Here is a 22427-nt window from a genome sequence, read left to right on the forward strand (position 1 = left end):
TGAACTGAGGTCTTTCATTGTACTCTGCTTTATGGATCACACACAAACACACACACACACACAAACTATTAGGATATATGTATATATATATATATATATATATATATATATATATATATATATGTGTGTGTGTGTGTGTGTGTGTGTGTGTGTGTGTGTGTGTGTGTGTGTGTGTGTGTGTGTGTGTGTGTGTGTGTGTGATCCATAAAGCAGAGTACATTTTTGTGAACAATGAAAGACCTCAGTTCAGATAATTAGAGGTGCATAGGCTTAAGCATCAGATCTAAAACCTAACAAATAGAAAACAATTGAGAGGAAATGCATATGAATTGTGAAAGAAAATACGAAAGGAACAGGGATATTCATCTGAAGGTGTATATTGCGCTTATGGTGGCGCTACTTGTATGTTCAAAATTCACTTGATCTTTTGACATTTAAGAGGTCATTGTACTATAAAAACATCCTGTAAGTTTCAGAACTCAAAACATTCTTGTTAGTCTAAAAACAGCTTAAATTGGAGCCAGTCTGCCAAAAAAACAGGTTGTGAATTGTGCCACTCTGTGACATAATAGTGTTGCTAAACTCCGCAGAAGATGATCAACGCCTGTTTCCGCATCACTGCCTGTTTAGCACTGCCCACCAATTTGGGCATATAGTAAGTAAATAACGAGAGAGGCAAACACAGGTCTACACAGAAATCAAGCGATTTAAGATGGCTCTGAAAAAAACAAGACGCTGTGCAGAGCGAAGTTGTGGAACTCTTTGCATTACCTTCTTTCTGATCCCAATGTTAGGAAATAGTGGACGGATGAACTTATTAATGAAGATCCAGACTGCGTCAGTATGAACTTGGCTTCTGTTCACTTCATTTACAAACAAAGTATAATTTGATGCAGGATTTTCAGAAAGATTGAAACTAAAAGAAAATGCTGTGCAGAATATATTGGATCCGACAGTAATGTCATACCACACAAGTGAGTAACTGTTTTTATTATGTGGTCACTATTGCTTTGTCTGTAATTACAGATCGTTTGATATTTACTGATTATTTATGTGTTTTTACCTTAAATCACAGTGGCATCCATCTATGAAGGATATAGGTCATCAAACATGCAAAACTGTTAGCCAATTATACCAGTGGGCATTTATTTCCAAGTACAATCTGGCACTCCTATTCAAACAGAGCATTCTGATGAGGGCGGTCAAAACAGGACAGAAAATAGCCTATTACTTCTAAATAGTTTTTCTAGGTAAAAATCTTGATAACATTATACAGTAAGTGGATCTCAGAAAACAGTGCAATATAATAAAAAAGTCAGTTCATGACCCCTTTAAAATAGAGGTGTAAATTTTGTCATGCATCTAATTTTACATTGTCACCAATACACCATTGTTCCCAAGCCAAATTATTTGGGGCAGTTTAATATTTTTGTTATATTTATTTATATTTGTTTTTGTATTTACTAATATGTATTTGTTACATTTTATAATATTATATACAGTTGACATATTATTTTCATCTATTTATTGTTATTTTTTTTATTTTTTTTTGTTTTTTGCATATAACATTTGTTACATACAGTTGTTATATATTATTTTTGTCATTAGTTTATTGGCAGTTTGATATTCTTACAATCTTATAGGGGTGGGGGGGAAATTCGATTCTTGGATGCATCGTGATGTGGACGATTCTGAATCGATTCACAAATGTCAAAAATCTATTTTCTAAATGTCAATTGACAACATAATATTGACGGAATGCAAAAGACAGAACTCTGAAGCGTGGAAGTGCAGGGCCTGGACAGTCTGTGGCGTGCACGTAAGAGACGCATGATCAGGCACCCTTTGCATTAAAAGCTAGCGTATGGAAGCACTTTGGCTTAGAGCCCTGCACGGGACTGTTTGCACATCAGGGAGACGCTATCAATATGAGGGGTATCGAAATTGCTTGTGAATGATTGCTTGCAGTTCACTTTTAGTTTCGCGATCACGCACACTCTGTATAGCGAGCAAATCTTACAAGATCAGATATTTGTCAATGAGCTCAGGATCTGTTGAGCAGCAAATCTTGAGCATGATCTTGTCAGTCGTCTCTCCTTTCTTTCCACCTGTGATCAGTGAAATCTGCCTCCTATAGTTCATGTTGAATGCAGGGTTGTCAAGTCTGCATTCTTCTATGAAGCTGAAGGGAAAAAGGACCTGGACAAGAGCCATACTATATGCAAGTCATGTCTATTATTTTTTGTTAGTGATTCAAAACATGCTGAAGTCTGTATTAATTTACTACAAGTATGCTGCTACAGGCACACATTTCTTTTCCTGTTGGTTCTTTGCAATGCTGGGACATTTGCTGGCAAATGTTATCTTCCAGATGACTTGCCAAATCACTTCCATTTGATTTATTAATAAAAGATATCGGAAGTAAATTCATTATTGACCATTACAAATACTTTGCTTCAATAGTCACAAGGTGAGAAAAAAGAAAATCTGTATTTATGAAAAAGATGCATCGATAATCGTTTTATCATCGCATCGTAGCCCTCTGAATCGTAATCGAATTGAATCGTGAGGTGGCTAGAGATTCCCACCCCTACAATCTTATGATAAATATTTGTTTTATTATGTACAGGTATTTTCTTACATAAAAATACAAAACACAAGGTTTACAGTTTGTACATACATAAAAGAAAGCACCATTTCCTTTTGAGACTCGCTGATCTTCTGTGTACATAGTCATATCTCCTTCTCTCTTCTTGGTATTTGAACAGCAGTTACAAATTCAGCATCTCTGTACCACAGGCTGCTTCTGCTGTTCCAATCAGATGGTTATCAGCCTCCTGATTATTCCATCATAGCCCTGATGAACCCTGTCAAACTCTTAACAGTTCTGTCGCTGCTTAGTTGGGCAATAGGCAGTCATTTGTCTCTTTGAATTGACTTCATACGATACTGCAGAAATATGCAAAATCCAAGACTATTGCACAAATCAATCACTAAAATATGGGACAAACCAATTTCAGTTTAGCTTTCAAACTCCTAACTCAGTTTGAGTCAATACCGTCTCTGACATAAGTTCATGGAAATGTAGTTAGTGTGTCAATAATATAAGTGAACAATGTGTATACTTTTTGCATGTCACCTGCACTGCCACAACCCTTTTCTCTGTTTTCTCTTATCTTTTGCCAGCAGTGAATTAGCCTACCCCTTTAACCAACATATCCATCAGAGAAAAGGCAACAGTGTTGTTTTTGACATGATTTTATTCTTAGCAGTTGTCAGAAATGTGGTCGACACCATGAAGTACAAAGTAAAGTTAATTTAAAGGGATAGTTCACCCAAAAATGAAAATTTGACGTTTATCTGCTTACCCCCAGGGCATCCAAGATGTAGGTGACTTAGTTTCTTCAGTAGAACACAAATTATGATTTTTTAACTTCAGCCGTTGCACTCTCTCAGTCTACAATGCTTGTCAATGGTCACAGAATATGAGAGAAAAAGAAACATGCACAGAAAAATGCAAATTAAACCCTGTGGCTTTACATCACATTTTCATTTTTGGATGAACTATCGCTTGAGGAGTATGCAGTATGGTTATAATATTTATAAGGTTTAAAGTGTTTAAAGTGATTAATAGAATTTTAGATTTTTTTTTAGAATTTTTAAATTTAAGTTTTAATTTGCTAAGGGGTTATTAACCTAATATAAATTTACCTAATATGGTTTAATTGATATATTTATTGCATGTGAGAGACTTTATGCTTCGGTAACACTTTTACTGTGCCAATAAATTGCTTTGAATTGAATTTAAACCTAATTTCTGAATTGAAATCTTACCTTCATACTAATTATCATATAAATTAAGAAAACTGATTTTGTTGAAAACATAATGTTGTGGTTAATGCTCCAGACATGTTGAACAGTGACTATGGTGTCATGTACTGTTCCCACTCTCACTGCCTTTTCTCTCCCTGCTTCATTTCCTGTCTAAACTCAACTGTCTCTATCAATAAAAGCTAAAACCCAAAATGGGAAAAAATGCTCTAAACTGAGTAGAGTTGGCAAAGGTATTCATGGGCATGCATGCATTCAAAAAAGATTAGCTATCGCTGAAGCTGATGAAGGTTCAATGCAAAGAGGCTTCATTGTTGTGTGTGAATAGGCTGCATTAGAAAACAAGCATTCACTAAGCATTAATCTTGAGTAGAAAAACGGTTAAAGAGCATGTTGTCTTCCTAGGTAATAGTTGCAATTCTTTGAAATGCAGTGGTTCGCAGAATGTTTGTTTTCTGTTAAAGTATGTGTAACTTAAAATACTTTCTCCTCTCCAACCTTACTATGTAGGGACAACAATAAGCTTTTTGCCTGTTTGCTTATTGAAGTTGCACCGATACTATTATAAGAGTAAAGCTCTGTGGAAGACACTTGTGTTGACAGAAAAGTGAATTTACAGCTTTCAGATAAAAAAGATTATTGTATTGCATGAATGAAATAGACGCAAATCATTTTTGCCAAAGAGCAATGCGTCTTTTTTAGTGACAGGCTGTGAATTGCTGCGTAGACATATATTCAGATGTGTAATTATCTTCTGCTTTGCACATGAGTTTAGAATAAAGTCACACACATCTGACGGATCACATTGGAGATTAAATCTGTGGGATACAGCTGAGTCAGGGGTTTTCTGTTGTGTTTTTCTATTAAAGAGCTTTGGATGTAATTTTTCGGTTCAGAATGTTATCAATATTGTTCACGCACGCACACGTTTGTGGGTTTTACCTTAGACTCTGGATTTGATGCTTAAATATAAGCATTTATTTTTCATTTATCTATAAGACAACGTGAACTTTAAACATGACTAAGTCACTTCCAAAAGCTGATGTATTTCCAAGTGAAAAAGGACAGTCAACATGAAAATATATAGTTCAACACCCAACAGAATGCCTATAATCCCATAATAGCCATTTGGATTAGCAGACAAAGAAAGTTGTTTCAGAGGAAGAACATTTTGATGCAGTTTATAGCATTTTGTAAAAAAAAAAAAAAAAAAAAAAGAGAGTTGATTGTTAATAAAACCAGAAATGTGCTCTAAGAAAATACATTGAAACATGGACATATTTCCACTTGTTAAAATTTACCATTTAAATAAATATTTAAATTAAAGTTAGAAACTTATTTAGCAGTTCTTTTCTATTAATTGCAGGTTCATTTGCATCATAACACAAACTTTTTCACTATGTCTAAAATTACCAATTGAAACAATTGAAATACTCTCAGCCAGTGCAAATTTGCTTTGCAATTTGCACCATTGTGCATATCAAAATCATACTTTTGAAAAGTCCAAAACAACCATACACCGTAATTTAACAGTTAAACTTTTAACTTTTAAAATGGTGCCCCCCCCCCCCCCCCCCCTGCAGATAGCATAGCAATTATTAACACCTATGTTCTTTATAAAGTTTTCTTTTAATAGAGAGTCATTCTTTTTTGCCCTTGGCAGTGATTTCATTTTGCTGTATTAGATAGTGAATGTCACTATAAAGACCACAGCATTCTGAATGCACTGTAGGACTGTGAGAGATTCTGCTTTTCAGAGCAGGTGATGTGGTAATGGATATACTGAATGTACAGTGCACATACTGGAGCATAGAGCAAGGTCATTTGGAGAAGTGCTGTGTTGGTGTGTACAGCTCCCTCCATTAACACTGAGGGTGCTTGCCTTCCATGATACTTACAAAAAGAGAAAACAATGAATTTCTGCAGGTCAACCTGCAGACCAAAAATAGCTTCAATGCATACTTCCCTGTTACACATTATGCAAAACCAGTATATTAAATAAAGCAAGCAATACTGGCCAAAACAAATGCAGTAACTACACCCACACTGGAACTGAGAAAAATTGCTTCAAAGTTTGGACAAAACCAACATGGCGAATGTAGTACTTTTTGCTTTGCTTGTGTAAGAATGCCTCCAAGCGCAACCTAAGCCTGTTTTCACTCCACATGTGTAATACCAGTTTGCCCTTCCTATGGTCCAAGGCTCTGTGTGGCAATGGAACAAAATTGCTGGAAAATTCATGCAAATAAGCTCCTTGTTTTATTCATAGAGCTGGAAACTGAGCTGTAGGGCAACCATTGTTTTTGATTACTATCAATATAATGTCTCTCCCTGTAATTACAGTTAACAGCTAAAACGTCTGTAAGGAACACCTAACAAGGCAAAAGACTAGCAAATTTCATAGTGGAATCTTAACAAAATTACAGTGTTTTAGGAAAAGAAACTCTGAAAGGGAATTCTATTGGATCTATAGGCCAAGCATATACTGATGAATGTATCACTGGGAAAATAAACTCAGTCATTAAATGGCTCCATAGATTCCACAAATTGTATTTGATGTAAAATATGCAATAGATCTTACAGCAGGCAGTGGGTGAACTCCTCAATTTCTGCCTGTGATAGTTCAATCAAACTGGCCCCATTACTGGTAAATCACCTCCATTTGAATCCCACCAGGAACCACATAAGCAATCCCAAATTTGTCAAGACATTTCTCCCCCTCTCGCTCTCATTCTTTACTCCGTTACATCTGTAGCACTGATGGGGGGTTTGACCTGCGGGGTTAAGGGGAGAAAATTTGCTGTGAGAAATGTTGTGCAAAGCGATTGATTTCCTCTTTTAACCCCATGCCCTTGCTCTGTCTGACATTCTGACCCAATAAATGTGTCTGATGTGTTGCAGGGGAGTGAGGAGGGAGATGTGGATAAAAACAAGTGCTGTACACTGTGTAACATGTCCTTTACTTCAGCGGTGGTAGCGCAGTCTCATTACCAAGGCAAGATCCATGCTAAGAGGCTCAAACTTCTGCTGGGGGAACAGCCTGCCATAACAGCCAAAGGTACGTGTTAGACACACAAACACACACATGCACACACGTAGCACTATAAAGTAAAAAAAAAACTCTAGCAGGTTGTTGATATATGAGTAGATATGTCAGAGATGATTGCGTATGGCTGGAGGATCAGGACAGGCGTTTGAAAGAGCCAGACACTCACAGTCTTGCACAGCACATCAGTGCTCGCCGCCTACTTGCCTACAAGGGTAATTGACCTAAAAATAAGGCAGAAGAATGCATACGTGTCTGTCTGTGACTTTGTAAAAGGAGCTGTACGGAAGCAGCCAAATGAAAGCAGTGAGTTTGAGAATACTGTTGTCACACTGTCTGCATATTTGTATTTATGTCTGTGTTAATTCTTGCATTAGGTTTCTATCATGCAGTGCTTTGCTGTGAATTTAAGGTTTCTGACCTGTTTACAGCACAATAGCGACCTGCCAAAGATGTGCAGGAAACACTCGGGGATGTGTGGGCTCTCAGAAATCTTCTGCCCGTAGGAGGATGCATAAAGGATATACAGTGTGTACAGTAGAGAGAGGCTTCGTGTGTCATTTCGAATTCAGCCAATGGAGAGAGAGACTACACTGGCTCGCGGTTTCGTTCAGCATCCATTAGTCACCAGCTTTACTACTGGCTGTGCCTCCAAATGCCCAATGTGTTTATTAATTAAACTCTTCACTGGACAACTGTGCCTCATATAGCATAGTTAGGAGGCCCACCACATCACATCCAGTGTTTAGGATCAATTACACAATTCTAACGCTTGAGATGGAGCCACAGTCTGTCCACTATCTATGTCACACTGATGTAATCTAATGCGCATACAAGACAGACTAGTGAATGAAAACCACTGTTTATTTTGTGGGATTTATTATTATTGTTATTGTTGTTATTATTATTATATATAGATATTTTTATAATTAAATTGATTTTATTATTATAATATATTATATTTGAAAAACATCATAATTATTATAATAAAAAATCTAAACAAAGTAATATTATTTTTATTTTTTATTATTATTATTATTATTATTATATCTAAATAAAATAAATAGTACATTTATTATTATTGTTATTTTTATTTTAAAAAAATGTTTTAATATTACTATTAAAATAAACTCCTTGCCTTTATCACCCTGAATAGGCTTGTTTTTGATAATGACCTCATGGTATCAGCCTCATGGTGCATATTATTGTATGGTCTTGTGTGTTTCCATGTTAATTTAAAATTCATAGGTTCATTCTTTTCACAGTCTGGTTTTAAATGCAAGGCTATGTAGCATATCTTGCTTTAAATGTATTACCACTGTAGTCTTGTTTTTTTCTTTGCTCTCTCTCTCTGCTTGTTCCTCCCATGTTTCCTGTCACTGACTGATGCCATCATTAGCTGTGCCATCTGCGTCTGATGGCTAGAGACAGACAAGGCTTGTGTCCCACTCCGAGTGGACTGAGGCAGACCATAAATCCCTTTGACATGTGGCGTACTGAGACAGACTAGCTAAGGCCCAGCTTAACTGAGCAGAGAGGAGTTTTCTTGAAACTCAGTAAGCTTTTCAGTGCCCTGGCAATCTGGGGACAAACTGTAAACGTTGCTATGTCTCTTCAAAAAAAAAGTGCTGGTATCTCTAAAAGTGTTTTTAGAGAAGCATTTTAGAGGGAAAGATTATCTATTAAGTGATATTTGAGTGCATAGTTTATTATTGAAGTTTAGAATTGGAATGTGATCTCTTTAGAATTGGAGTCTTTTCCAGGTCAATTACAAATAATGATGTCTAAGAGTTTGAGATAAAGATATCTTTTAAAAATCTAGTTCAAAACAAAAATGGCAAATTCTTATGGTTGTAATTTTTGTCTTCGTGTTAGTTTAAAGGGGTCATATGACGTTGCTAAAAAGAACATTATTTTGTGTATTTGGTGTAATGCATTGTGTTTATGTGGTTTAAGGTTCAAATTTACATATTATTTTCCACATACTGTACGTTATTGTTTCTCCTCTATGCCCCGCCTTTCTGGAATGCGTTGATTTTTACAAAGCTCATTGTTCTGAAAAGTGAGGTTTGCTCTGTTTGGCCAGCTATCCAGTGCATTGTGATTGGCTGAATACCTCAAGGGTGTGATGGAAATGTTACGCTCCTTACCATATTGTGATGCCGTGTGTCCCGGCGCGATGAGACAAAACCAATAAAACCCATTACAAACGAGGCATTTGTTGCATCCAGTGGGGACAAATTACTCATTATAATAACTTATACTGTCTTTTTATGTGTTGCGTTGCATATCAGACTGCATAAACATTAAACCATGTCTGCATTTGTGATTGGAGAAATGACAAACAACAAGCGCTACTCTACACTGCTCAATACTTGCGTTTGAATCATCAGTGGCAAATCCTTAACATATGAAAATGTACTTACAGGCTGTGTGTCAGAAGCGCCAGACTGTCCTTGCAAAGTTGGAATTGCCCCACTTTAAAGAAAACAGACATCGCATTGTAGGCTACTCTCACAGGAAACAGTCCTCATCCTCCGTAAAATGTGCTGCACACATCAGAATATTTGAGTTCCGAAACAGTGTTGTAAATACAACTTAACCACTGATTTCTAGTTGTGTCCTATTTTGGAAGGCCAAACAAAGTAGTTTTGCTTTCACAACGAAACATACAGCGACTCCACAACATGGCGCCAGCGGCAACGGTGATAATAAAAGTTACACGTTCTTTCTTTGTGTGAACATTTGGGTGGCGTTATGCAAATGTGGGGGCATGTTAGAATGAGCCATTTTAGGTAGGTGTGGTTGACTCTTAACTTTTATAACGAATATCTCTTTGGATTTGAGACTTTAATCTTCGCAACTTTACAGATCTTCTTTAGGCACCAAGAGCTTGTAACAGTCCAAAGAGAAAGGAAAAATTTAAATCGCATCATATGACCCCTTTAATTAAATTTTATAATGAATTCTTATCACAGAGTTTTCTTGGGATTACTGTTGATCTGAACCAACCTTGCCTTTTTTATAAAAAAGCCAAAGTCTAGGTTGGCTTTTTATAAAAATCATATAACAGTTACATTGTGACTTTAAGACTTTTAAGAATTTTAAAAAAATTGAAAATAGAAGATGTATATTCAAGTCATTGTCTTCCAGTTAAAATGTAAGTTATTTCTGAATAGCTTAATAAATCAAGTAAAAAAATGTGCATGCAAGTAATTTACTACTTAATGATGATGGCTTTAAGTAGTTAGCGTGTATTGTGTGATGTGTTCAGAGCTTAGTGGCCCTACAGCAGTTTGTGTGAAATTAAACCAGGCCATTTACAGGCCACTCTTATTGATTTCTACATAACATGCTAAAGTGACGCAGCTGAGTGAAGCCAGTGACCTGAGGCCAGCTCATCTCCTGGGAAACACTATTGTTTCAGCTGGATATCAGCCAATAACACAAAACATCCTGTCTCTTTCTCCTCCTCCTCCTCCTCCTCCACCTCCTCCACCTCTTTTATATTCAGTAAGACAAATGAGAATCCAGTGGAAGGCTGTGTTTATTGACTTACATGTACATTTGTTTATTTATACATGACATTTAAAAGTACTACATCAATCTTATTAAATTACTCAGCAGGGTGTTTTGCAGTCAGGTCTGGTTGCCTGTGATTCCTGTTACTACAATAAACATCTTTGCCCTTTGGTAAATATGGGAAAATTAGTTTTTGTTTGTATGTGTTTCTAGACTAGATACAGCAGTATTGTGTAAACTGGGCAAGCTACCTAATTATAATTTAAATATAATTATATACTATTTCCAATTGTTAAGACTTCCAGCCTATTCAAAAAGCTTTTTAAAAATGTTTTATTGTAAGGCATTATGTTGTAAAATATATACTGTATTTGGTCAAAAACTCCCTGCTTATATAAAGCAGGGAACTAGATTAGATACAGCAGTGAGAAAATTGTACAGAAACTCCAGTAAGGACTTTTTAGAGAGAAAAGCGGATAACTGCAAGGATTTAAAAAAAATGGGGAAAAAAGCCTTTGATCCTGTTCTGGTTGATCCAGAAATAGAATCTGTCAAGCCGTACACCTTCATTGCATAAGGATAAGGCTAATAAGGTTAACACGACAACATTTTCAGCCAAAAATGGGAAACTTTTTATGCGTTTTGTCTGTTTGTTTACATGACAACAGCGTTTTGGAGACTGAAAACGGATATTTTTGAAAACAAGTTTCAAAGTGCAAGTTTTTGAAAACGCCACTGTTATTGCATCCGTGTAAACACCCAGTACGGGAATCTTTGAAAACGGTGACGTCGTGCACATGCGTAATACGTGTTAGGTAGGTGTTGATTTTAAAGGTAAGCGTGAACAAACATACACAACAGTGCTGACTGAGTACATGGTACTGTTGTTGCTGCTCAAGAGTTTGCTAATGCTTTTGCAGCAAAGTGTGGATTTACTTCACCAATATTACAACCAACAGCGGAGACGCATCATATACAACTTATAATTGTCACTTCTCTACAGGTACTGTTTACTAACAAGGTGACAGTGCCAACTACTGGCCTGGCATACATAATGCATTTTTGGTTGTTTTCGCGGATATGTGTAAACGCTAATCTTTTTCAAAATGTTGTGGTTTATTCGTAAAACTTTTTAAAAAACGCAAGGGTAAAAACTTTTCCATTTTAATTTTTTTTGCACACTAAAGCTGTTTATATGGATGTTTTGTGTATTATGAATTTGTATTTATGAATTGATCTGGTGATTTAGCAGACGCTTTTATCCAAAGCGACTTACAAATGAGAACAGTAGAAACAATCAGATCAACGAGAACAACAACGGTATACAAGTGCTATGACAAGTCTCAGTTAGTCTAGTACAGAACACGTAACCAGAGTTTTTTTTTTTTTTTTGGGAATATGATAGAAAAGAAAAAAGGTAAGTACTAGTATTAGTTGGTTAAGTGCAGGCGAAAAAGATGTAGTTAGAATGTTAATAAGACAAATAAGACACAATAGATATACAGAGATGTAGCTTTATATTCAGTGGTGTTTTGATGTTTTCATTGTTTTTTGTTTAAAAAAAAACGAATAATATGCATCAAATGCTTTCTGTTATACGTAAATGTATATGACAATTTGTATTTGGGGGAAAAAAAATAGAAAAATCAAGTCATAATAAAGATCTTTTTTTTTTTAATGTGCAACTTCTGAGTCTAACTTAGTGCTAACTTACAAATTTTAGAATAAATCAGGTAACATGTAAAGGCAGCATAATCTTCATCTACAACTGTCATGACGTTTGACAAAGCATAATTTCTAGCATTATACACACATCGCCTGCACCTTGCAAGTTCGCTTATTAAATATATCAGATATTTTGCATGTTTTCCCCCACAATTAATTGTGATAAAAGTGTGTAGGTGTTTGGGTGTACTCAGACCTTACAACACGCCACAGTTGTCGCTAAAGAATCTTGCAATGTTTTGTGACTTGTGCAGGCTGTATGCTTGGATGAATGATCTCTTGGAAAGACCCTCTCCATCTTTATGTCACTCAAATCCAGTAGCTGTCTTTGTGCCTGCAGTAAATCTCCTGATAGATAACTCTTCCTTTATTGCCTGAACTGTCACCTGGAATTACCTGAAGTTTCTTTGTTATTTCCTCCCACAGAATCTCATTAATGTTTGAAATCTCCTGCCTGCTGGTGTCAGACTATTGTTTGTTATAAAGGAGACAGGAAGCACATTGCCAGTGAATCTTTTTCACTGCAGCAGTGGCCATGAACTGATTTTTTTTAGAATGTGAGAGACTTGAAATTGTTTCAGTCAGTGCATTATGAACTAGTGGTCGATCGATATTGGTTTTTTGACTGCCGATGCCGATATCTTGGAAAACAGGTGTCAGTTCGGCCAGGCTCAGCCACCTCCCAATCATAGCGAACACCCTCACCTGAGTTCTGATCACACGCACCTGGCACGGATCAGCAATCACCCTCAGTGCACATTCATAAGCATCCAGTGTCTGATCTCGTTCTTACAAGGTGGACTCACTCACTCTCTCTTGCTGATATCTGTGAGATACATTGAAAGACTTACCTCTGTTGCGCTTAACTCCTGTGTTTGTTCTAGTGTCTTCTCCTGTGTCCTCCCTACTTATCAACTCCATGGATTCCCAGTTCATTCATCAACTGAGGCGTGCGCAGTCCTCTATCTCCATTCCACGATCTCCTGGAATACCACTAACTGTGTTACTCTCCTCATCTTCCCTAAAGACTGATACTTTGACTCTGTTACTCACCTGCCAGTACCATTTGACACTCTTGCTGTGAATAAACAACACTAAATATTTAATAAAAATATAATTAAAAAGGAAGTAAACACTAACCAAAAGGGCACTCAGTGTTCTGGGAAGTATGTGTGCATTGGGGATCATATTTTTCAAATAAAGCCAGGGTAACACTCATTTTACATACAGCACAGAGAAAATGACATGAATATGACAGTGGGCAGATCCATAAAAGAGCGTCATAATTTAAAATCACGAGTTTAAAGTTTAAAGTATTCAATTCACACGGACCGACCATCACACAGAGAACATGCGGGATAAAAATGCACACTTCACAAGATCTCACAGCTGGATTCAACTAAGTTTGCAAGGTTTGTGAAAAATGTTCATTAGTCATTCAAAGATTTGTTTAAATCATATAAATGCATATTTGCTTAATGTTGATGGGAAACGAGAAAGTATTATAATGTTTGCCTTTCTATTACTAATAATATAAAAGCAATCGTTATAATACTTTTTGTATACATTAATTCCTTTGTTTAACCATTCTATCTGATTATTAGACAGACTTCTATCCATATTTAGACAGAACTGTTAACAACGACAGTAAACAAGAGGGAGAATGTGAGCACTGTTGTTCAGGTGCAGCTGATCTAAGCGCTGTCAAAATAAAAGTCCCGCCTCGAACTCATCGGCCAAGCAGAAAAACTTATCGGCCGATGCCGATATTTAAAAAATGCCAAATATCAACCACGTGTTTGTTGTTGTTTATATGTCTTCACTGTTCTTAACCTGCTATCCCTTCCTCTGTCCCTAATTCCATTTCTGTTGTATATAGAAATAGCCTCTCCTTAACCAGTGATACTCGGGAGCCTTCTAAGTGATTTTAAAGTGCTTTACTGCTGCAGTAGGGAAAGGGCAGCAAATAAATGGAAGGATGGAGGTGTATCTGCCTTTTGGGGATCAAGACATGCTCATTGCTCCTCCCTGAGCTTTTGAATAAGAGGCACAGTGGGGGAGTGGACAGTAAGGTGCTAATGATACACTATAATAATGTAAAAGAGCTGGATTCATGCCCCAAAAAGAGCAAGGAGTAATAGTTATGAACAAGGTTGTGGCCACCCTGGTGACCATGAGAACATTAAGTAAAACTGGGATAGCGGTAATGAACAACTTCATGTCACAGGCCTGTGGCACCAAATTTAATTTGGGCAGTACAGAAGGACTGTTAAGGCAGAAGTCTGGTTGCAGTAATTGCATTGGGTGAGACATTGTCGTCTGCATTAGACTAGTGATGGTGTTATTGGGGACATTCCCTGGGAATATATTCATTTATCCTTTATCCCCTTTTTTGTACAGGCACAGTGTTCCAGCTAATATACGTAAATATATCTTCATAATTGAAAGATAAACACTGAGTAGATGATTAAGACAATTTGGTAATTTTTTACAACAGGGTTATTATAGTTAACTCATAAAAAAAAATATTTGGTAAAAAATGTTACTTAAAATAAATGTTAACTGAAATAAAATACTTATACTGTTTAATTTTAGCTAGTTAACAAGGCAACATTTCCCATTTTCATTTAGTTTATCTTGATGTTCTAAAATAACTAACACTACAACTGAAATAAAATAATAACTACACAGAAAATCAACAAAAATAATAAAAACAACAAAAACAAACAATAAAATTGCTAAAATTTTCAAATGAAAATGACAGCAGAAAATATAAAAATAATTCATAGCACATGTATGATAATAAAATAACATTGTTTTACAATAAAGTGTCAGTGTAAGATGTATACGATGGGGGATGGGGGGTGGTTATGGGGGGGCCCCTCTTTTAAAAATATGCTTAGGGCCGCCAAAATACTAGGGCTGCCCTGAATGGTAGTATGTATGTTCAAAAGTTTTGGGTCAGTAAGTCTTTTTTATTCAAACGTAACAGTAAAGATATTTATAATGTTATAAAAGATTTATCTTTCAAATAAATTCTATTTTTGAACTTTCTATTCCTCAAATAATCCTGAAGAAATATATCACACAAAATATTAAGAAGCTAAACTGTTTTCAAGATTAATAAATATAAGAAATGTCTCTTGAGCACCAGATGAGTATATTCAAATGATTTCTGAAGTAACCTGTGACACTGAAGTCCAGAGTAATGGATAAACTATATTTGAAATACAAACGACTTATTTTAAATTGTAATATTTTAGAATAATTCACCAAACAAGTGAACTGTCACACAAGCAGACTGGCTATTCAACTTTTTGTGAATGACATGTGAGCAATGTTTTATAACAAGGGTCCCTGCACAATAAGAATATATGGCATTTTAGTACACAAATATAATGATGAATCAATGCATTCAGCTTCAAATATTCTATTCCACACACACAACACAGTGACAGTGACAATATTAAAGCAAGGAACTTGCAGTAAGTTGTCACTGTGTGACACGTAACTCACAACAAGCGCAAATAATCTAGTAAATAATGTCAAAAAGCTTGGTGAAGCTGCATAAAACACAGTTCCCTTATATTGTTCAGGGATCGTCTTGGTCTTGTGTTTATACCTGTTTTTCCTTTTGATGGATGACATTCTGAAAACCCCTGAGCTTGTAAATCAGTACCAATGTTTCAGTGCTGGTGCCGGATTCTGCCAATATCCATAGTGTTATAATGCAAGAGTCTGTCAGATACTCCAATAACTGCAGCAAGGGCTTAAGGGAGTTTTATGAATTACACATTATCTGCTTTATTTAACTGTCACTTTTCTTAAATTTGTTTTTGCCTTGCACTTTTAACATTTTGTTTATTGTCAAGGCAACATTTGTTCTTCATAGGCAGCTTAAAATGCCATGTAAATTTCCTGTAAGAGGAGGTGTGACCACACTTCAGGCAGGACTAATTAATTTAATGTCTTTAATGCAAATGTATTGCCTTTCATTGTGCCACAAACAGATAGGCCATGCAATAAACAATATTTCTTTACAGAGAATGACCGTCAGTTAAAAACAAACTAGATTAAGCTTTCTCAAAATGAAGCTGCCTGCTCATTTATTGTCGCCCTCTCTTGTGACAGCTCATTTATCTTCTTTAAATTTTCATCTCATGTAGCATTTTAATTTGCGGTATCAAAATTAATTTTTGCGGCAGTGGTTGTTCATTTGGCTAAATTATATTTTGTGTCCCAACTAAAGCATTCATTATACTTTTATCAATCCTGCTGGAAAGTGTGTAAAAAGAAGAATGAAAACAGAATGAAGGAATAATACACGTGTTTTGGCAGGGTATTCATTTCCTGGCTCAACAAGGGTACTTTTCAACACGTCTCTTGTTCCAGATTGTTTTTACAAATATGCTAATAAATTAAATATTTGGAGGAAGTTTATGTGGAGTCTCTTTAGCCTCTGCCATAGCTTTTGCTGTGTATGTAGTTTATATATCAAATCATGTATAATGTTGCAAATAAGGCTAAAGAAGAGAGTTTGAGTTTACAGCAGTCAGTGTAAATGTGAACAAACTCTGTCAAAGATATTGATTCAGTTCACTCTCACCCCTCAATGACACCTATGAACACTAATAAACTCAGACACAAAGTGGCCCATTCTCTCCAATTGTCCCTTCTGCCAAACAATGGGATGTGATGTCAAGGCAGAAAAGAGCTTTGTAAAAATTTTCTATGGCAGAGCTGACAGCCACCGAGGTGTTAAAACTGATTGTTAAGCCCGGCATTATGATTCTCTGGTATGTTACGGACGCAGACGCAGGACTGTTAGATACAATGCAAAGCATCACCTTCCTGATAAAGTCAGTGGCAACAGCTTGTTAGTTATGAAGCAGAGGGCACATCTAAACAGAAGTATAAGTAAAATTCCAGTGATTGTGATGTTGCTGTCAAGATCAGAAATAATTTCCAACTAGAATCACTGCAGTGAACAAGAATAAGGCACATATTTTTCTTTGATTCATTGGGTTATCCAAGCAGAAAAAAAAAATGTCATCACATAGCTGGAAATAATTTATGAGAGTTTCTCTTTTGTTGTCTGAGCATGTACTTATAAGAAATCTAAAAATCCTCAAGCTATCTGGATTGCAAACAGGGTCCAAATTCACTCTCTGTAAGCTCCAAATGAGAGTAATACTTGGATTTGGCAATAGAATAAAACAAAGTTCATTGCCAGTTGGAGGACAATCTTATTAGATATGGCAATATTGCATGCTTTAAAACTGATAGTCCGCCCCTTGTGATGTAAGCTATTCAAATCAAAACAGTACAAACTGTAAAACCTAAGTCCCAAACCTCACCTATTCTAACAACTTTTAGTGAAGTGAAACTCTTGAGTGAAATTCTGAGTATGGTGACCCATAGTCAGAATTTGTGCTCTGCATTTAACCCATCCAAGTGCACACACACAATAGTGAACACACACAGACCGTGAACACACACCCGGATGAGTGGGCAGGCATATTGCTGCAGCACCCAGGGAGCATTTGGGGGTTTGGTGCCTTGCTCAAGGGTCTCACCTCAGTCATGGTACTGAAGGTGGAAGAGGGCGCTGGTTATTTACTCCCCCCACCTACAATCCTTGCCAGTACTGAGACTTGAACCCACAACCTTTGGGTTACAAGTCCAACTCTCTAACCATTAGGCAATGACTGCCCTATTTTTTTTATCTAAGATATTTAAATTCATTTTTCTCCAGGAATTAATGTTGTGACAAACATATAGAATATTCTTCATGTTAAGCCTCTGAAACAGTAATAAGATGGACAAAATCACATATTTTCCTTAGTTTTTTGTGGCATGTGCATTTCACTGAGAAATGGAGATGGTAATGCTGCAAGTGACATTTCCTGTAATGTTTGTTACAGTGTTAATGGAAAATATAAATACATTTTTAAATAATTTAATTCAAATATAATAACCATATTTACACTATAGATTTTTTTCAGGATTCAGAATGAATGCAAAGTTTAAAAAAAAAAAAGCATTTAATTTAATGCATACTTTTGTGTGGTAGTGTATATATAATTATATATATTTAAAATAAAAATAATACAAAATAAAATTTTATGGCCACCCTTACCAAAAAGTAGTATACTTCAAGTTTATTTTATTAAGTATACTTAAGTAAAGTTCAAGTATATTTAGACTTTTTGTAAGTATAAGTCAAGTATACTTAAATGTTATTTTAAGTATATTTCTGAGGAGTACATAAAGCCCATTTCTGAGAAGTACATAAAAAGTAAACTAAAAGCATACTTTCCTATTTTTTGTTTAAAAGAAGTATACTAATAGCACACTTGAATAAACTTCTTTTTCGTAAGGGCAGTAAGAAATACATTTTCTCATCTTCTCCAACATTGTCAAAATAATTGCAAAACCTTTGATCCCTGATTCCAACAAATGGAGTTAATTGGTTAACAGATGTTCAGGAGCAGGGGCACGCCCCAAACAATCACCTGACTTCCTGAAACCTCCATATACTGTATATCGGGCCACCTCATACCATACTGCTAGTCTCGTTCTCTCGAACCTACCCTTCCCTCCCTTTCTCATCCATTTAGCCAACCTTATCCCACATTATCTTTCTATCAGGTTGTATCGGGGGTCCTAATTGTCTGGCCTAAATATATGCTAGAGACGGTACCCCCGCCCCGAGTCTCTCTGAGCCATCGATTCTAGATGCCCTGATCAACCTGACCATCATCCCATTCCCTCGACCCCTTCATCCTCTTTCTACTCTTCCCCAACTCCCTGTTCAACTAACAGTTTCATAGCTTGTTTGTGGCGTGGTTCTAGCTAGTGAAACATGTACAGAGTGTGATGGAAATGTGGAGGGGAAAAAAAGTCTCCTGTGAATCTCAACCCCGTATTTAGGGGTGTGTCCTAGAGAGGACAGCATCTTGGCCATTGCCTAAAGTTCTATATACAGAATTTACCATGTTGTCCCTGGTTTCCAAACTTCTGCAGACTTGCCAAATATACCTCCCCAGCGTTTTTTGCTATTGCACTTAAATCCAAAGTCTTGGATATATAAAATATTAAATAATGTGTTAAATCAATAATCCAATGTAACTCTTTTTCTGCTTTCTGCAGAGGTGCCACCTAGTCCAGTGAAGACACCCTCCTCAGAAACCTCACCTTTGAGCTCAATTCGTCAGCACCGGGATTCTGATCGCTACTGTCAGCTGTGCAATGCTTGGTTCAACAATCCTGGAATGGCACAGCAACACTACGATGGCAAAAAGCACAAGAAGAACGCAGCACGTGCAGAACTGCTGGAACAATTAGGGAAGACTTTAGACATGGGAGAGATGAAAGGTACTCTTTAACTATTTCTTAATGGCTGTTTATGGATGCGTGATTATTTTGCTTTTAGTTCATTAGATGATGAAGCAGTGAACTGAATGATAAAAGATTTGGATTGCCTTACTGTCCTGCAGGTCTTTGATGGAAATGAGAATGTTGATTATAATGGCCAGTTTCTTTTCCGTGTATGTAATATGTCTGCCAAATTTCAAATGGAAACACAAAGGCCACTTGCAATTGCATTTCCAATGTTTCTACAAGTTATGATTCTGTCATTTTGGAATAGCAATTTAAATTCACCCATTTGCTATTTCTCTTTGATATTGTTGGGAGGTATGCCACGCTGCCACTGCTGGTGGAAAATGATGCACCTTTTCATTTTTATTAATTCAAATGAGGAAAATGGGGACAAATATTTAATAAATGTGTCTATTTTGCAACAACAAAAAATTAATTTGCAATTGCGTTTGGATTTTGTCTCAAGGTATACATCAACAAACAATTGCAAATTAAATTTGCAATTCCTTTTGAATATTGTCCAGAATATCATTCCATATTTGTTTCACTTTACTGACTTGTTATATTTCATTGAAACAACCCACCCCAGAAATATGTATAGTAGGGTGCAAAAGTCTGAGATCATTCATCAAAATGCATCTATTTTAAATTTTTCCTGTTACATTTTCCTATTAAATTATATTACAAATTATATTATCAGCATAACAATTAGAATAAAAAGTAAAAAAAAAAAAAAAAAAAAAAAAAAAAAAATATATATATATATATATATATATATATATACAGTATTGTTCAAAATAATAGCAGTACAATGTGACTAACCAGAATAATCCAGGTTTTTAGTATTTTTTTTTTATTGCTACATGGTAAACAAGTTACCAGTAGGTGCAGTAGATTCTCAGAAAACAAACAAGACCCAGCATTCATGATATGCACGCTCTTAAGGCTGTGCAATTGGGCAATTAGTGGAAAGGGGTGTGTTCAAAAAAATAGCAGTGTGGCATTCAATCACTGAGGTCATCAATTTTGTGAAAAAAAAAAACAGGTTTGAATCAGGTGGCCCCTATTTAAGGATGAAGCCAGCACTTGTTTGAACATGCATTTGAAAGCCTGGAGGAAAAATGGGTTTGTTCAAGACATTGTTCAGAAGAACAGCGTACTTTGATTAAAAAGTTGATTGGAGAGGGGAAAACCTATAAAGAGGTGCAAAAAAATTATAGGCTGTTCAGCTAAAATGATCTCCAGTGCCTTAAAATGGAGAGCAAAACCAGAGAGACGTGGAAGAAAATGGAAGACATCCATCAAAATGGATCAAAGAATAACCAGAATGGCAAAGGCTCAGCCAATGATCAGCTCCAGGATGATCAAAGACAGTCTGGAGTTACCTGTAAGTACTGTAACAGTTAGAAGACGTCTGTGTGAAGCTAATCTATTTTCAATAATCCCCCGCAAAGTCCCTCTGTTAAAAAAAGGCATGTGCAGAAGAGGTTACAATTTGCCAAAGAACACATCAACTGGCCTAAAGAGAAATAGAGGAACATTTTGTGGACTGATGAGAGTAAAATTGTTCTTTTTGGGTCCAAGGGCCACAGACAGTTTGTGAGACGACCCCCGGACTCTGAATTCAAGCCACAGTACACAGTGAAGACAGTGAAGCATGGTGGTGCAAGCATCATGATATGGGCATGTTTCTCCTACTATGGTGTTGGGCCTATTTATCGCATACCAGGGATCATGGATCAGCTTTGCATATGTCAAAATACTTGAAGAGGTCATGTTGCCCTATGCCGAAGAGGACATGCCCTTGAAATGGTTGTTTCAACAAAACAATGACCCCAAACACACTAGTAAACTCGTGGTTCCAAACCAACAAAATTAATGTTATGGAGTGTTGAAATGGTTGTTTCAGGAAGTTAATGAAATCGAGAACTTTTGTGGGGTCGTGGTTCCAAAATGCTGTTTCTGAAGCAAAACCAAGAAATGTAAATGAATTGTGGAATGTAGTTAAAGAATCATGGAGTGGAATAACAGCTAAGAGGTGCCACAAGTTGGTTGACTCCATGCCACACAGATGTGAAACAGTTTTTAAAAAAAACTGTGGTCATACAACTAAATATTAGTTTAGTGATTCACGGGATTGCTAAATCCTAGAAACAAAAATGTTTGTACAAAATAGTTTTGAGTTTGTACAGTCAACGGCAGACACTGCTATTTTTTTGAACACACCCCTTTCCACTAATTGCACAATTGCACAGCCTTAAGAGCTTGCACATCATGAATGCTGGGTCTTGTTTGTTTTCTGAGAATCTTCTGCACCTACTGGTAACTTGTTTGCCACGTAGCAATAAAAAATGTACTAAAAACCTGGATTATTCTGGTTAGTCACATTGTACTGCTATTATTTTGAACAATACTGTATATTTTTTTTTGTGTGAATCTATATATATATATATATATATATATATATATATATATGTTAATCAAACATTGTAATGTTTTTTTTTTTGTTTTTTTGTTTTTTTGGAAATCCTATAATCTGCTTTTGGGTTTAGTATTATAGATTTTTTTAATATTTCATTTTGATTTTGTTAAGACTTGTTTATCATGCAGCACAGAAATGTCACAAATCTCAGCTCCTTTGATGCTAAACTCTCAGAAATAAAGGTACAAAACCTGTCACTGGGGCGGTACCTTTTCAAAAGGTATATATTTGTACCTTAAGGGTCCATTTTGTTATACCTTATAGGTACATATTGGTACTTCAAGTGTACATATTAGAACCCAATAGGTAAAGTGTACCTTTTGAAAAGTTACCGCCGCAGTGACAGCTTTTGTACCTTTATTTCTGAGAGTGTAGGTTGTCTTCAAAAATAACTGCATTTCCTTGAAGAAGGAGTCCTCTTTGTCAATCAAAAAATGA

General features: G+C 36.1%; 1 protein-coding gene across 2 annotated transcripts in view; it reads left to right on the plus strand.

The window, feature by feature from the left end:
• Positions 1–22427, plus strand: part of zmat4a (zinc finger, matrin-type 4a) — a 77071-nt gene that overhangs the window by 32963 nt on the left and 21681 nt on the right. For both annotated transcript variants that reach the window (XM_042755252.1, XM_042755254.1), the window contains exons 4-5: positions 6733–6889; positions 19277–19501. In XM_042755252.1, the coding sequence (XP_042611186.1) occupies positions 6733–6889; positions 19277–19501 (382 nt within the window). The remainder of the gene's footprint in view (positions 1–6732; positions 6890–19276; positions 19502–22427) is intronic.

This window comes from Cyprinus carpio, chromosome A5 (genome assembly GCF_018340385.1).
Source record: "Cyprinus carpio isolate SPL01 chromosome A5, ASM1834038v1, whole genome shotgun sequence".
NCBI classification, from domain to species: Eukaryota; Metazoa; Chordata; class Actinopteri; order Cypriniformes; family Cyprinidae; genus Cyprinus; species Cyprinus carpio.